At 33.0% G+C, this 15,596-nt stretch overlaps 1 protein-coding gene across 1 annotated transcript in view; it reads left to right on the forward strand.

Moving 5' to 3' along the window:
• Positions 1-502: 502 nt before the first annotated feature.
• Positions 503-15,596, forward strand: part of LOC149411887 (endoplasmic reticulum metallopeptidase 1-like) — a 48,713-nt gene continuing 33,619 nt past the window's right edge. The window contains exons 1-4 of the mRNA XM_089646441.1: positions 503-512; positions 10,465-10,677; positions 10,766-10,945; positions 14,989-15,145. Coding sequence (XP_089502567.1) covers positions 10,465-10,677; positions 10,766-10,945; positions 14,989-15,145 — 550 coding nt within the window. The 5' untranslated portion in view covers positions 503-512. The remainder of the gene's footprint in view (positions 513-10,464; positions 10,678-10,765; positions 10,946-14,988; positions 15,146-15,596) is intronic.

Genomic DNA, 15,596 nt, shown 5'->3' on the forward strand with positions numbered 1-15,596 from the left:
TATTCAGATCAAGTTACATTTCAATTCTGAATAGTGATCTGACACCAGGGTAAAAAAAGTATTTTCCACTCTGGAACGTGCCGCAAGTATACTATATATTATTTAAATATACATAAAACCTTTCAACTCTTAGGCTCTAGACCAGAGGTGGGGAACCTGCGGCCCTAAGGCTATTCTAGTGCGGCCTTTTGACTGATGCCAATTTTTTTTATTAAATGACAGATTACCGATGTGTAAGCGAGAGAAAATGAGTGATGATGAGTGAGCTCGCTTGGAGCGACAGGCGACAGGGAAGTGAGAAAAACTAGTTGGCTTGCTAGTGTAATAAAACACAAAAAACTAGTAACTGCAGGTAAATACTGTATGGATAGTTATTGTCCGAACGCTTTAACTTAAATATATCCATGTGAATTTTGTTTCACATCCCCATCTTCGAATGGTCATTTCTATGGAATAAATCCATACAAATTGACGTAACGAAATCCACACTGACAGGAAATGGACAGGAACATGTGATTGGTTTATTTATGGGAACATGACAGGAACTTGAGTGGTTCATTTATGACAGGAACACTGCGAAAGTGGTTTATTTATGACTGCGAACAACTGCGAATATATACCGTTTTTTGTTTGAAGTAAAGTTTGTGTACAGTTGCACAATTTAAATAATTCTGTTTGTGTAACAACCCATCATGTCGAAGAAGACCAAGAGATTGCTAAGGGAGGAAAACAGATTATTTAACGAGGACTGGGAATTGGAATACTATATTGTTTCCGTTAAAGATAAGGTAATTATTTACCTACGACTACCGTTTGAGAAAATTTTCCGTACATGTTAGGTTAGGTTGGATTAGGTAGAATTAAATCACAAACCAGTCTATACAAACCTAGCGTAGCCCACAAACTACTTGAAAACTGGGATATAACTCTAAAGGGGACGCGAGCAGGCGTTATTAAAGGGGCAACTTTTAGTAGTAGTAAAAACGGTAGTCGTAGGTAAATATTTACCAAAGATAAAATCATTTGTTTACTTTGTGATACTACTTTATCAACATTGAAAAAATTCAAAGCTCCTCAGCATAAAAGTACTCATAAGGACCACGAGTATTTTAAATTAGAAGGAGAGCCGCGAAAAGCTATTAAAATAAAATAAAACACGAAAAGGAGAAGCAAAATTCATTTTTTTTAAGTAATGTATTCAGCAAATAATATAACTACAGCAACATATAAAGTGGCTTACATACTCGGGAAGAAAGGTAAGCCATTTAGTTTTGTTGAAATTGTGAAAGACTGCATTGTCGAAGTTGTGGGATGCTAAAGTTGAAAAATATAAACAATTGCCCCTTTCAAGGAGAACTGTAACTGATAGACAGCACGAATTAGCCTCAAATTTAACAGAACAACTATATGCAATTCTTTTGAAAAAAACTACATATTATTCAATTGCTTTGGATGAATCAACTGATATCTGATATACTGTGTATTACAGAATAATTTGAATGTCATACTAAAAAAAGACCCAATTGAAATTTGGAAAACTGCCTTAGAATACCCACGTCTTCGACAACACGCCAGAAAAATACTTCTTCTCAATAACTTACCTCTGAATCATCATTTTCTTATTTAACGCAAATAAAGTCAAAATTACGAACTCAAATAACTGATCTACATATAGAAGACCAACTGATACTGTGAACGTCTATGCTTGAACCAAATATTCAAATGCTTTCTAACAAAAAGCAGAAACAAATTAGTAAACTGTAACATTAACAAATATTTTTAATGATGTACTCGTACGTTATTTACTATGTTTCTTGATAAATGCAGCTTGATAAATGTGTATTTTTTCTTAAAACATTTTTTTAATTGCATTTTAACTCATTTATATTGTGATATAATTCAAATATTTAGTTTATAGGGGGGGTGTCAACGTTTTCTTTACTACGGCCTTATGTTGAATCAGATAAGTGAATGTGGCCTTTTGAAATGAAATGGTTCCCCACCCCTGCTCTAGACCGTCCAATAAAATAGTCCTAACAAGAAATAATATAATAATCAAGGAAAGATTTACCTTACTTCTTACAAGGACACGCCCACAGCACACTTCTATTAGATTACCTCTTGAGTATATTTTGTGATTGATAATGGATTCTTGTACGTAATGTGATACTTAATATAGATAATAATATGATATATGTATTATTAGATTAATGAATCTATAGTTAGTAATACAATAAGTAATACATACCCAGAAATTACGTTGTATGGATGATTCATAAACCTTTTTTTACTATTTATTTTTGATTGACTTAGTGAGTAAAACCTCGAATTGTAATATTTAATCATTGAAGACGATATTAGCAACACTCAAATGAAAATTTGAAACAGAAAAATCAGAAAAAGATTCGGTCACATTTAGGAATTGAACCCGGGACATCAGCCTCACCAAGACTATGCTCTCATAGAGACAGCAGCCAATAAAAATATGCATAAGACAATGTTGGTAGTTCTTAGTCGAAGATTGATACATTCACAAAAAAAATTCTGAGATTCCTCTACCTGAGGTAGTATGGCTACTACCCGTGGCTCTATCCTACTGACTTTCTCTTGGACATGCTCGGTATGAACCATCTACGGGTCAGAAGAGATGTGCATATTGTACCACACTTCTTCAAACTGATTCGTGGATGGTTTGAAAATCCGACTATCGTGGAGAGTATTAGTCTCTATATTCCTGATGGTTATCTCCGTCACCGACAGCATATACTGTTTTATCTCCCGGCCTGCAGGACTAACTTGCCTGCAGGTCATGCCGGTGGGGAGAGCAGTCTTGCTGTTGAACAGAACCAATTCGGATATCGACATATTTAGCTGAAGGTGAAACTGCCTTTAAAAGGCAAGCTCTATTGATGCTGGTATAGTTGATACACCGCTTATTTATTATGTAATATATATAATAATAATTGTTGGTATAAACTTGTCAAACCGTGCACCATATTAAATTATGTACATTATAAATAAGTCTATACATTGGAAATATTACTCATAGTCAAAGGTACAATATCCAAGGCACACCCACAGACAAAATCAATGAATATTAATAGAAAACCAGCTTCATATTATACTTAGTTATGCAAATATTTACATGAAAAGCAAGCACATACATATATTTATAGGCAAATAAGTAAAATTGTAGTATTTTTGTCAAAAGAACTTGACTCTAACTTGGTCACCATTGTTGACTTTTGTATTTACATTTTGTGTTTTCTATTGATTTTTGTCATTTCCTTTGACGGTTGACTACATATTATACACCTAGGTATAATAATATATGTGATTATCCACACTGGGAGCTAATCTATAGTTTGTATCAGACACCATTATTTACACATATTATATTCTGTAGTCATCAGGGATAATAACATTTTTTGTTATTTATATTTGGTATATACATATCCAAAAAGTTTTTTCTTACATTCAAAATTTTTTATCAATTTAAATTACAGTACTCTGAAAAAGTTGCTGCAAGCCACACTTTTAGAGTTGAGGCGATTGTCACACTTTTAGATCCAGTAGTTTCACAGAACTATTTAAGTTCTCTGAAAGTTCTATACAAGTCAGGCGTGAAATCAGATATGAATGCCTCAGCAAAATGCTGCCTTTAAATAAAATAAAGTTCTGTTATTATTATATTATGGCTAATTATTTCACAGAACTTAAGTAATAATATAAACTTGAATACATAATTTGATTAATAATGAGTAATAAGTTCTGTGGAACAACTGGCCATTAGGATTTTGTATTTTGGTGCCTATTATGTGCATCATAGAATAAAAAGGACACTACAAATGTCTCCCACATACAGGGTGTCCAGGGTAAAGTGCACAAACTTCGGGAGGTGATTGTACGTGGTCAAATCACAATTTTGCAAGCATTTCAATGCTATGCAATTACCTATACATAATCACTTTCAGATTATTAAATACACCAATTGAATTTCGATTTTGTCTTCTGGATTGAATGAATAAATGAATGAATGAAATAGAATCTTGGAAGTGGAAATTAACCCACTTCCCCACATCCGATCGAGCTGAAACTCGTTGTCGATGACAATGCATTCTATCATACACATACACGCATTTTTCTGAAGTTATATGACAATATGTAGAAAAATTTACAGAAGTTAATATACAAAATAAAAGTTGGAACTATCCGATTAGGATTTGGCTTAGGTGTTAGCGGTGTTGACTTCCGTCCCTGGGGAGGAAGGTTCAATTCTCAGTCAAACCAAAATTTGTATACATGTATATATATATTTTTAGTTAAAGATTTTTAAAACTTCACAGCAGTTTGGGAGCCAGTTCCTGGGGAGAAAGGTTCAATCCTCAATCAAACCATTTTTTTTTCTTTGAAAATGGCTACGAGTTGGCCTAAGAGATTGTATTATTATTTTTATTTTTAAATATCAATTATGATCAGAAAAATTAATATTTAAACATATGAAGACATTTTTTATTAACATTCAAAATTTGGCAAAAAAGGTTAAGCATTGAAAAAACAATATGATGAATTGTTGTTAACCAATGAAATTTTTTTCACATTATTTGTTTATCTTATCTTATTGATTTAGTACAGCCAAAAATACAAGATTTACAACTTTGCTTATATTTTAACAGTTTAACTCAGTGTTGAGTGTGAGAGGCATACCTCGAAGTGAGTTTTATAACCGCACTTTGGTGAGATTATCATTTTTATACTTGCTACCTAATTATTACCGTGATATTGTGCTTTAACGATTGTAACATTAAAGCAATTTTAAGACCTTGATTTAACTACATTAGATTGAATTGGCATTTGAAACATTAAAAAAAATTACTTACATATAAAATGTATAGTGATTTAACTTTGCATTTCTCGAAAGGGCAAGCAGAAAGAATGGACTATCATACAATTCTGTCTTGGCACACGCTCCTTGCTTCTTACGTCTCTTGCATACCATCTGTTGCTCTAACGATTTCATAATTATTCACATTACCTAACTCAAGCTAGAGTCGCAAATCTTGTCTGCGAATTAATTTGTGGTTTTATTGTGGACTATAATCGATATTTGACACAACTACTGCGGTAGCTGAGATTAACAGATATAATTAGAAAGGGATTCTCTCTTACCCATGGTCTTTGATATACTTCTTGTCTCCTGATACTTGGCTATGTCCTGGTTCCACGGTGTGCCCTAAAATATATTTTTACGACATGATCATAAAACATCGACTTTTCTCTACTTTCTATAAACAAAACATGCATATATCATATATGTAAACCTTCCGGAAGAAATTCTCTAAATGAAAGTTAAAACCCTATCAAAATCCGTTGCATAGTTTATAAAAACTAAGCGCACAAACGGACAGACGCGGATAGCGACTTTATTTTACACTATTTAGATATTAGCTTACCATAATTTAAATGGATGATTTTTACCTTACCTACTTCACTAGGTGTAATCTGTTCTGATATTAGTTATACATATTTAAAGAAATGTTTTTTTAATAGTATCCTTGAATAAGTCAGGGATAAACCTTGCGTTTTACTCAGTTCTAGAACAAGTATCTTAAGCTCGGTATGTTGTTATTGTATGATATAACCTTTAAATAGTTGACTTAGCAAAATATGTTATTTTAACATTGTTTTTATTTGATAAATCATCATGAATTTCTGGTTTATATGGATTTATTCTTTTTATCAACATGTTAAGATTATCAAAGAAGATTATCCGGGGATAAGAGTGCAATAAAAATGTCATTCAACTAACAATTCTGTTTTTAGATCCGCAAAGAAATCTATTTCGTTTGAACGGGATTAAAAGAATTATGTTCAAAGTCACTGACCGCTAATGCATTATGTCTGCAAATTTTTGCATTATTTATAATCTGACAGATTATAGTGTAAATCTACACACAATATATCAATTACAGGTTTTTCCAATAAGGGTGTTATTTTGATATTCAATCGTAAAAGATCAATGGTTTCGTTGCTTGTGTGGCACGTAGAGCCGTCTTGTTGAAAGTAAACGTTGTCCAGATCAATACCATCCAATCCGGCCATAAAAAATCATTAATCATCTCTCGATAGCGCAATCCATTCACCGTAACTGTTGCTCCAGCCTCATTTTCGAAAAAGTAAGGTCCAATGACTCCTTTTTTACTGCTTTTTTTGCATACATAAAAAAATATTAAGGCTATTTACTCTGTGTTTGATGGTTTAGAAAGGTAATAAACTATTTACATAATTGTGAGATATTTTCTTTAATTACTTATTTCTAGATTTCACTTTCTGTGTTATCAAGAACATTTATTTTATTTGCTAGGTAATTTTTTGGCATCCTGAAAAACGACTTGTTTTTGTTGTTGGTAATTATTATTACATCCGTAAACTGCACATACAGAAATACTTTTGTGGTATATTTTTATAAATTGTTTAATCAATATTGATAAAAATACATATTAAAAAGTGTAGAACATAGCCACCAAGTACAAAACAAAATCAATTTGCCGCCATTGAAAGGAATGTTAACGTCATAGATATACCTGTACCTATACCTTTGACAACATGTAGCTTTAGTTTGTTTAATAAAATCCACAGGAGTTGTCATTGGGCATTCAAATCGCAACTGCGCCCCACTGTTGAATTTGGTAGCCACCTCTGGTGGCTATCCGTTTGAAACCTAATCTAAAACCTAGTCCATTTAAAGCATTATGAATTTACATTGAGTAACTTACTTATATAATAATATGATAAGAGTTTGAAGCAATATTTAATACATGAAAAAATATTACATACGGATATTGATATTAGGTAAATACTGATTATAGTGATTGTAGATTAAAAAAAATCTTATAAAATACACTCTGATGTAAGTAGGTACATGTGTATCCAAGAATTACTATTTTTGCTCAGTGATAATTAGCCAACCTCGAATAAAATCCAGAGATTTTTTTTTTATTTACCTTGTATTAGATTTTCCTTCCCATGTTTGCACGATATACTTTTAGCCATCAATCAATAGTACATATACAAATATTCTTATCAGAATTTTTATCTACGAATTTAATCCAAGGTTAAAAATGACCTAACTACCAAAAATAATCTGCTTCCTCAAAATATAATATGGATAAATACTTCTTGAAATAGATGAGATTATTAATAATTACGCACAATTTACAAATACGCAGAAATTATTAGATTTATGAGATATTTGAGTATTTCATAGAATCTCAACGATATCGTTTAGATACATTCAACCACTTAATTTAATTGTTTATATACTTCTAGGTATTACAATAATTACATAATTTATCCTGGATTTTTAGAAATCACAATACTTTGATGTTTGGTGTGCAATCCATTAAATATGACAATTATGTAAATATGTATAGTTTTATTATTTATTTTTATTTTTATTTATACTTCTAAGTAGGTAAACTATTAAGTGTGACTAATAATAGTTTAAGTATTTATGTAAACTACATTCTTAAGATTGGTACAAACTTCTGGGTATTACAATCCATTAAGTATGACTATAGTTTATCGTGGTTACCATTATGTAGTACCTAAGTAATTATTCAATTCATTATTTTTAACGTACATATATTACATACTCATATATTATATATATTATACACTGTAAAGCCAAATATGCCCAAAACTCTTTAATAGGACGTATCTGAAAAACTCATAATGCCTTACGAGATGTAGACATTTTCAAGTGTAACTTGAAAACATATAAAATGCAACTTACTAAACTGATAACATAATTTTTTTTTTTTGTGAAATAATCCTATCATCTTAGTTTGTTTTATTGTTTTTTATTATAATCATACGAAAACTGTATTACTACTAACTGTCTTTAATTATTTTTATAACATTTTGTAATTCCTGATAATGTTTATTCTTTATATTTCTTTGTCATTTATAAATATATTGTATAGGTGCAAATATTGAATCAACGACTAGAATTAATGGAACATTATTGGTCTAATATTGTAAATAATTGCTGTTTATGCCAAATATATAAATGACTGTTTCCTAAATAAAAATATAAAACTAGTATATATACTTGTTAGTAGTTATCTAGTTCTGAATCAAAGTATAACTAGTCGTTGGAATAACACCGTTGAAGAACATTTTCATTTACTGTTGGAAATACGAAATAATAAGAGATAATATCAGTACTACGAAGGTAGTACATACTATAATTTAATCAAACGCAACGCAGTCTATGATTTTGCAATGTTTTCAGTAGTTTTGGCACCAAATAAATAAAAAGATGTAACATTTTATACTTTGTGTAAGGCTCTATTCCCTTCTGGGGCCTTCAGGGAACCAAAGGGGAGGAGTGGAGAGATAATAATAATATTTGGATGATTTGTATAGCGCCGTTTTGTGCAAAATCACCTCAAGTGCGCTGTACAAATATATAATACATTTCTACAATGATCTATGTTATTACTAACTATATAGTATATATGGAAATAAAATACAGTACCATACTCACCTGATAGGTCACTTAAGATTAATACTTAATTAACATTAACTAATTTGTTTATTAGCGAAATTTAGATACAGGGTTTCGGACATAATTGGAAAATTGGATATAATTAGACATTCTCTCAGGAATGGTATATTTAATTTAAGGGTATGACAGCTTAAAAGGGTAAGTTTTTAGTTTAGATCTGAATTCTGTTGGACTTATCATGGATCTTAGTTCCAGAGGAAGTTTATTCCAAGCCTTCGGCCCAGATGCTCCGAAAGCGCGATCACCAAACTTAGTATTTGGCTTGCGCTTAGGTTCCATCAGTCTGCCTACAGCTGATGATGTTGCTCTCTTCCTCTTCCCTTGTGGGGCCTTCAGGGAACCAAGGGGGATTGGAGAGGAGAGATGAAACCTGGGAAGGCACATTGTGGAACCAGAAGACATAGCCACATATTCAATGACAACCCTGGTGAACTTTATAAAAGGGACCGGGTGACTGTTAAAGGATTGAGGTAAAATGGGAGATAGTACAATGGGCCTATGGCCTAAATGCTCACGAGAACTTTATGTTAACTGACTCCGCTCTATAAATAAATAAATAAAATTATATTTTGTAAATGATACCATGTGTAAGTTATCTATCTTCCTGCCAGACGTTTTTGTGAATTTTCCTATCCGATACAGCTGAAACGTGTCGCCTAGCGATTTATAAAAGCGATTCAACCGGTGGCAAGTAAAATAAAACTATTGATGATCGCTATAACAGTCCCAACTCCGTAATATTAAATATAGTTTTAGTTAGTGTTTGTGTCAAGGTCTTAGTTATTTCAAATGCTTATATTCAGCAGTTATATTCAACGGCTATATTCAACGGCTATATTCAACGGTTATATTCAACGGTTGACAATTGCTTGAAATTAATTTTTCTAAATCAAACTTCATAAGTGACGTTCCTTTTGTTTTGAATGTCAAAATTTCATAAATCTTGGAATAATACTGTAGATATTTTTATAAAAATCAAACAAATGCCGCCCGCCCGGTGTCTGCCTCAGAAATTCTTCTTTATATGAATAGATTGCGAACATTTATATTGAATAATGCCGCTAATTTACAACCTGACTTTATAATAATATCTCAGATTGCACTAAAGGAATTTCGATTATGTGGGTAGGTATATAAATATGTATTGCAGAATCAGATTATGACATTTTATAATTAAAACGTTGCACCTTGTACTGCACTGGTCACTGTCAGAATAAAAATTTACAACTATATAATAAATTACATACAAAAGTATAGACTTATGTAATCGGATAACGATAAATACCTCAAAAAAATACTTTTCTTTTTTTAATGTGAAAACTGCGTAAGAGTACCATCTGCTCCAATTGTCTGGATTCAGTGGGACTATGGTATCACCAATTGGGGTGTGTTATGAGACTGAAGGGAATGGGAAAAGGAAGGAGATTGGGAAGACGAAGGTTGGGAAGTGCCTGGTTAGTTAAATCTGGTCACCAAACACAACGTAATTTTTTTGAAGCTATATTTGGATTCCGAATTATGGTCTTTCACCAGGGCAGTACTGAGAGTATCTTTCAGATAAACTTTACATCTTTTTAGAGAAAAAATAACACATTGACTTTTTAAAAAACTTTGACGACAGACTTGTCATCAAAGTTGGTGGTTTATAAAAAAAGATTTATTTTAGGAGATATAACTAATGGTTTTTTTTAATACTACATTTTTAAACTGATGACTGATCAACATTTAGTTAAAATCCAAGCATAGATAATAGAAATAGGGGTGGTGTGGCATGAACCATAAATTACTACGCAACCGCGTGCACAACAGTGTCGCCAACACTTTCATTATCTATGTTTCTATTATCTATAGATTCAAGTTAGTTAGTTAGTAATGCCAAATTTCTCCAACAGATGGAAATCTCCGAGATGAACGACCTGGGATTGGAGGCGATTCCTTACAGCGACAAGGTTCGCGTGGAGAAGTCCAGGAAGGTGGTGTACCATAGCATCCACTCCGTGTCCTGGAGATGGCCCATCATCGCTCTGTTGATCGGATGCCTCACCTACTACATAGTCCACCTTCTGGATCATCACCTTCCATATGTGGTTTCCGAACAGGAAGCGGTAAAAAATTAAACTGTTAACACTATATTAAATAACAATTACTACTACTAAATAATAAATAAATAAAATAAAACATTTTTAATTGCAGATTGAGAAAAACTATCTATTCAGCGGCGAGAGATCAAGAGATTCCCTCCGGAGACTGGTCAGCATGGGACCGAGGGTTGTCGGCACACCACAAAACAGGGTCATGGCTCCAGCCATCATTAGCGAAGAGTTGGAAGCAGCCAAGAGCAAAGCTCACAGCTCGCAAAATCTGCAATACGAGGTAAGATATTAAAAGTATTATAATAATAATGTTTTTCTATTTCAGCTAAACAATGCGGTGAGTGCAATACCCTGTCTGCCGTATAAAATGTGGTGCGGAAACATGGACCCTTAGAGCCAGAGAGAAATGCAATACCGACAGTTTATTGAGCTACGAGCTACCAGAAGCTGCATAGCTTATCTGCCGAGTGTAGAGACCCTGCAACATACAATGTCCTTACAGCACTCGGTTTTGGTCGATTCCTTACCGACCCGTAGGACGACTGCCTAAGATATTTTAGACGGTGACCGGGTATCTCAACAAAATGACAGTTCAACACACCTACAAAAAGTGGATATAAAGTCATGAAAAGTGATGAAATAAAAACTAGGTCAAATAGGTTACATAGGTAACTGTTTAACCTAGTTTTAGTTTCACCACTTTTAATGACTCTATATCACTTTTTAAAGGTGTGTTTAATTGTCATTTTGATGAAATATCATGGAACCATTTCGGACATGCTGCACGCCAAAACAAGATCTCAAATATGAAGAAACTCATGGTCACTGGCAAAGTGGAATGCAGGAGAAGCAGAGGATCACCAATTTGTTGGAGTAATCAAATATCACAGGCGCCAGAGTCCACAGCTCTCCTTGCAGCTCAGAACCCCAGAATTTTTTGTAGGTTTTGGCATTTCCATAATACATCTTCCCCCTCACCACGCGGCTTCAAATTGTTCTCGAATTGCTCCGTCCAGGGCTTTTTAGGTCAATGCGTTGACCTAAAAATTGTTAATGAAATAGCTCTGCAAATTTCATTTTTTGTGATGTTGTATTCAAACTAAATATATGTGAAGACTATTTTTTAAATAAATAATTTCTTTATCCATACATTTGAGTTAAAGTACCAAATTTTGGGTTGGTAAAAAGTATTTAACTAATTATGTACTTACTTAATAAGTTTACACTTTGAGCAAACTTATGACATGTTATGTACCTACTTATAAGTTAACAGTAAGTTCTCAAATATTATTTATTTTATTGGGTTCCATGATAACTCAACACAGTGATTATTCAACACACATTTAAAAAGAGATTTAAAGTCATTAAAAACGATGAAAAAAAAAGTTTTTTTAACCTAACCTAACCTAACCTACTTAACCCAGTTAAAAAAGTTTTTGGTTTATCACTTTCCATGACTTTATATATATTTTTAAAGATGTGATGAATTATCATTTTGATGATTTATCCGGTCACCATTTTATTGATACATGATTTAGAGAGTACATGTGGTTTTTTGTGATATTTCACCCTCCATGCTAGGGACGACCCTGTGTTATTGCGGGTGAATTTTACAGTTTGCGGACATAGAATCTATACATTACTATAATATAAAATAGAGAAATAATAAAAATGATGTATTGCCGGTTTGGGTTGCAAGAAGAGGATGGAGAAGTTAGAGAATTATAAGAAGATGAAAAATTTGAGAAATTATTAGTAAATAGATCACACTAATTAATTATGTACATACTATACTGCTAAGTTACGGAATAAGGATATATTATGTTTTGTCTGAAAGGTGATTAAATTGATAGAGTGTAGAATGAATGGGTATTGTAGTTGTAATGTATTCCGTGTGTAAGGATCCATTTCGTAATTTGTTTTTTAAAGGAATGGGGTTGACTCACGGTTTTTAGGTTTTCAGGGATAATGATTATGATATGATTATGTTTGTCTTCACTTAAACTTTCCTAGAAGAAGGCACAATTTTTTGAATGACCGATTTTTAAGACTGAGTCATGACTGAGTATTTAATAATAAAAACCTTAATCTTTGCTACATATCCGTTGTTTAAAACACTTACATAAGTAAATACGTATTTGGAAAATTTTATTTGTCATCTATACACATTATTCATTATGTAGGTAGGTACTTATATCCTGTGTTGACATTCTATAAGTTAGTTTTAAACCTACTTAAGGTAGCACTTCACACTTAAAACCATTAGTATTTTATCATGTGTGTCATAAAAATTAATCTCAAGCTCAAATAAGATTTGAAGTGTTGTTTTAGCCTTTTTTTGCAACATGTCGAATTCCGCTGCATGCAAAGGCTCTTTAAAAAACAACACTCGATTTTCAGACAACTATTTAAGTCAAGTGTTTAACCGTTTGAGTGCCAAAAAATTCATACATTTGCTTGTAAAATGCCACCAAAAAAACATAATTTTTTATGACACTATATATTTTTTTAAAACCCCATAAATTCTTTGAATTTTCAAGGATTTCGATAAATCAAAATATGATATTAAAATATAGAATCACGCGGAGGAGGATCCCGAAGTCCAGGCGTTTCGAAAAAATGAGAATTTTCGGTAGAAAAATTGGTTCCGGGAGGTACATTTGAAAATGAGTAATTTCCGGTGTTACTCTCCATTTCTTGGTCACGATCCGAAGAATTACTGGAAATTCGCACCCTGCGGTTGGGTAACTCAGGTATGACATCACTTACATCACTCTCATCAGAGCTACTCTTACTCGAACTTGAATTAGAGGAGTGGAAATCGTCGCTCCCACTGTCAGACATTTCAGAGGACGCCCTCGACGTTATATTTTTTCAATCAACTAAAATAAAAAAAATAATCAATGAATCTGAAATTTAAACGGTTTACTACGATCTTACAACTATTAAGATAATATTAGAATAATATTTACCAACGCCGCAGCACCACACCCAACGTACGCGCGAATCAGAACACGACTGACGCAATCGACGGAAATCGACGATCGGCAATCTTCTTTAAAACACGAATCGACGAAAGTCGACGATTGCAATCAAACGGTTAAGTAAACATGCACAAAATAGGTTTTTGGGTTATTAGTTTAGGTTATTTTAATAATTTAAGCGTTTTTCCTAACCTTCAAACATAACTTTGATTGAAAAAAAATGGAACTTTAATTCATCTTTTAACATCTTCCACGACATGAATAGTTATTTCTTGTAGTAATTTAGTTAAAACAATGTGCTATTTATAATTATTTTACTTATTAAGCGTGTAGCGGAATTCGACACTCGTCCGTTCTTCGTGGTTCTAAAAACAAAAGCACTTGAACTTGCTCAATTTTCTTGCAATATGTTTCATATTTTAAACAGCTTCCAACTAGTAGTTATGGTTAGGAAAAGGTACTGGATAAATCACATCCCAGTTATATTTAATAACTAATTAACCACCACGCCGTTTCGCCGCAGAGGTAGGCAAAGAGGACGGACTGCCAAACAACTCGGTCTTGGCACACACTTCTTGCCTCATTCACATTCATACATACTCTTCTATTATTCTGACTCTTGACATGACCCGACTCGAGTATCTGATTCACTTGATCGTGCCATGTCTTCCTCGGGCGTCCCCGACTTCTGCATTGATAATACACTGACGCCATTTGTGTAAATATTCCAACATGGCGTACCGGACATTCTACACTTCTTCATTTAGTAGTTTAAATAATTCACCAATTACTCGTGCAATCACAACATTATTGAATTCAAAATTTCACTTCATCTCTCCACAAACTTTCTTCCTTTTTATTATTGTTTCTATTACCTACATTCATTAGTTAAGATTATCCCAGACGAAATTAATAAGATATTACATGGATATAAGACACGTTATATTCATACAAATCGACCATAAAATGTAGCAGCGCTTATGAAAAGGATAGCCGTTCAAAGAATATGTGTAAACTAATGAAATATGTAGTTTCATAAACGGCCCCCTAAATTATGTCCACTGGACCTAGTTCACTGAAACCACGTCTCTCAGTAATTTATCTTCACTCTATTAATTCATCTAACTCTATTAAATGAAAATCTCTCCAGGATATTAAAATATAAAACACATTATTGTTTCTTCCTGCACTATTATTGGGTGGAGTTTACACGGGGATGGGAAAATCTAGGATTCGAATAAGAATGGATTTTACCATTATGTGTGTTATAGAAAAGTACTAGTGTAAAAAGTGATCATGTAGACAGAATTGAGTGTATAGGTGATAAATTTATTTTCAGACACAACGTGGGAGTGGAGCCTACACACTGGAATACAACCCTCGGTTCACCAATGTTTACGACAATATCCAGAATGTCGTGGCCATTCTAGAAGGCTCTGATACAACCAATGGAATCCTGGTGAATTGTCACTACGATTCAGTACCTACCAGTGATGGTAAGTTTAATTTAATGGGATCCCTGATATGTGCTTGTATGTGCGTAAAACTACTTAAAACTGTTTTTCAAATTTTGTGATGCAGAAAGGATGCAAGGGCGCATAAGCGCAGCGAAAAGATTAAGAAATGTGTGCTTAGATGGTTTTGGCATCCAGAAAGAATGAAGAAAGGAATAATTTTCACAAAAACTGCGCTGTATAAATCATCCAATTATTATTATTATTATTAAGGTGAATATTTCTCGAAAGACACGACACGGAGTGAATCAAATACTTGAATCTTGCCATGAATGATGCCGTGGTAATTAAGCATACATTATATTCTTACTTACCGCAGCAGTATGTATGAATTTGAATGAAGCAAGGTGTGTAATCTTAGACCGAGTTAGTGGTGGTCCATCCTTTCCACCTACCCCTGGAAGAAAAATCCTTGATGGTTAGCAGAGATGTG

This window comes from Hesperophylax consimilis, chromosome 24 (genome assembly GCF_061612785.1).
Source record: "Hesperophylax consimilis isolate HC1 chromosome 24, BYU_Hcon_1.0, whole genome shotgun sequence".
Lineage (NCBI taxonomy): Eukaryota > Metazoa > Arthropoda > Insecta > Trichoptera > Limnephilidae > Hesperophylax > Hesperophylax consimilis.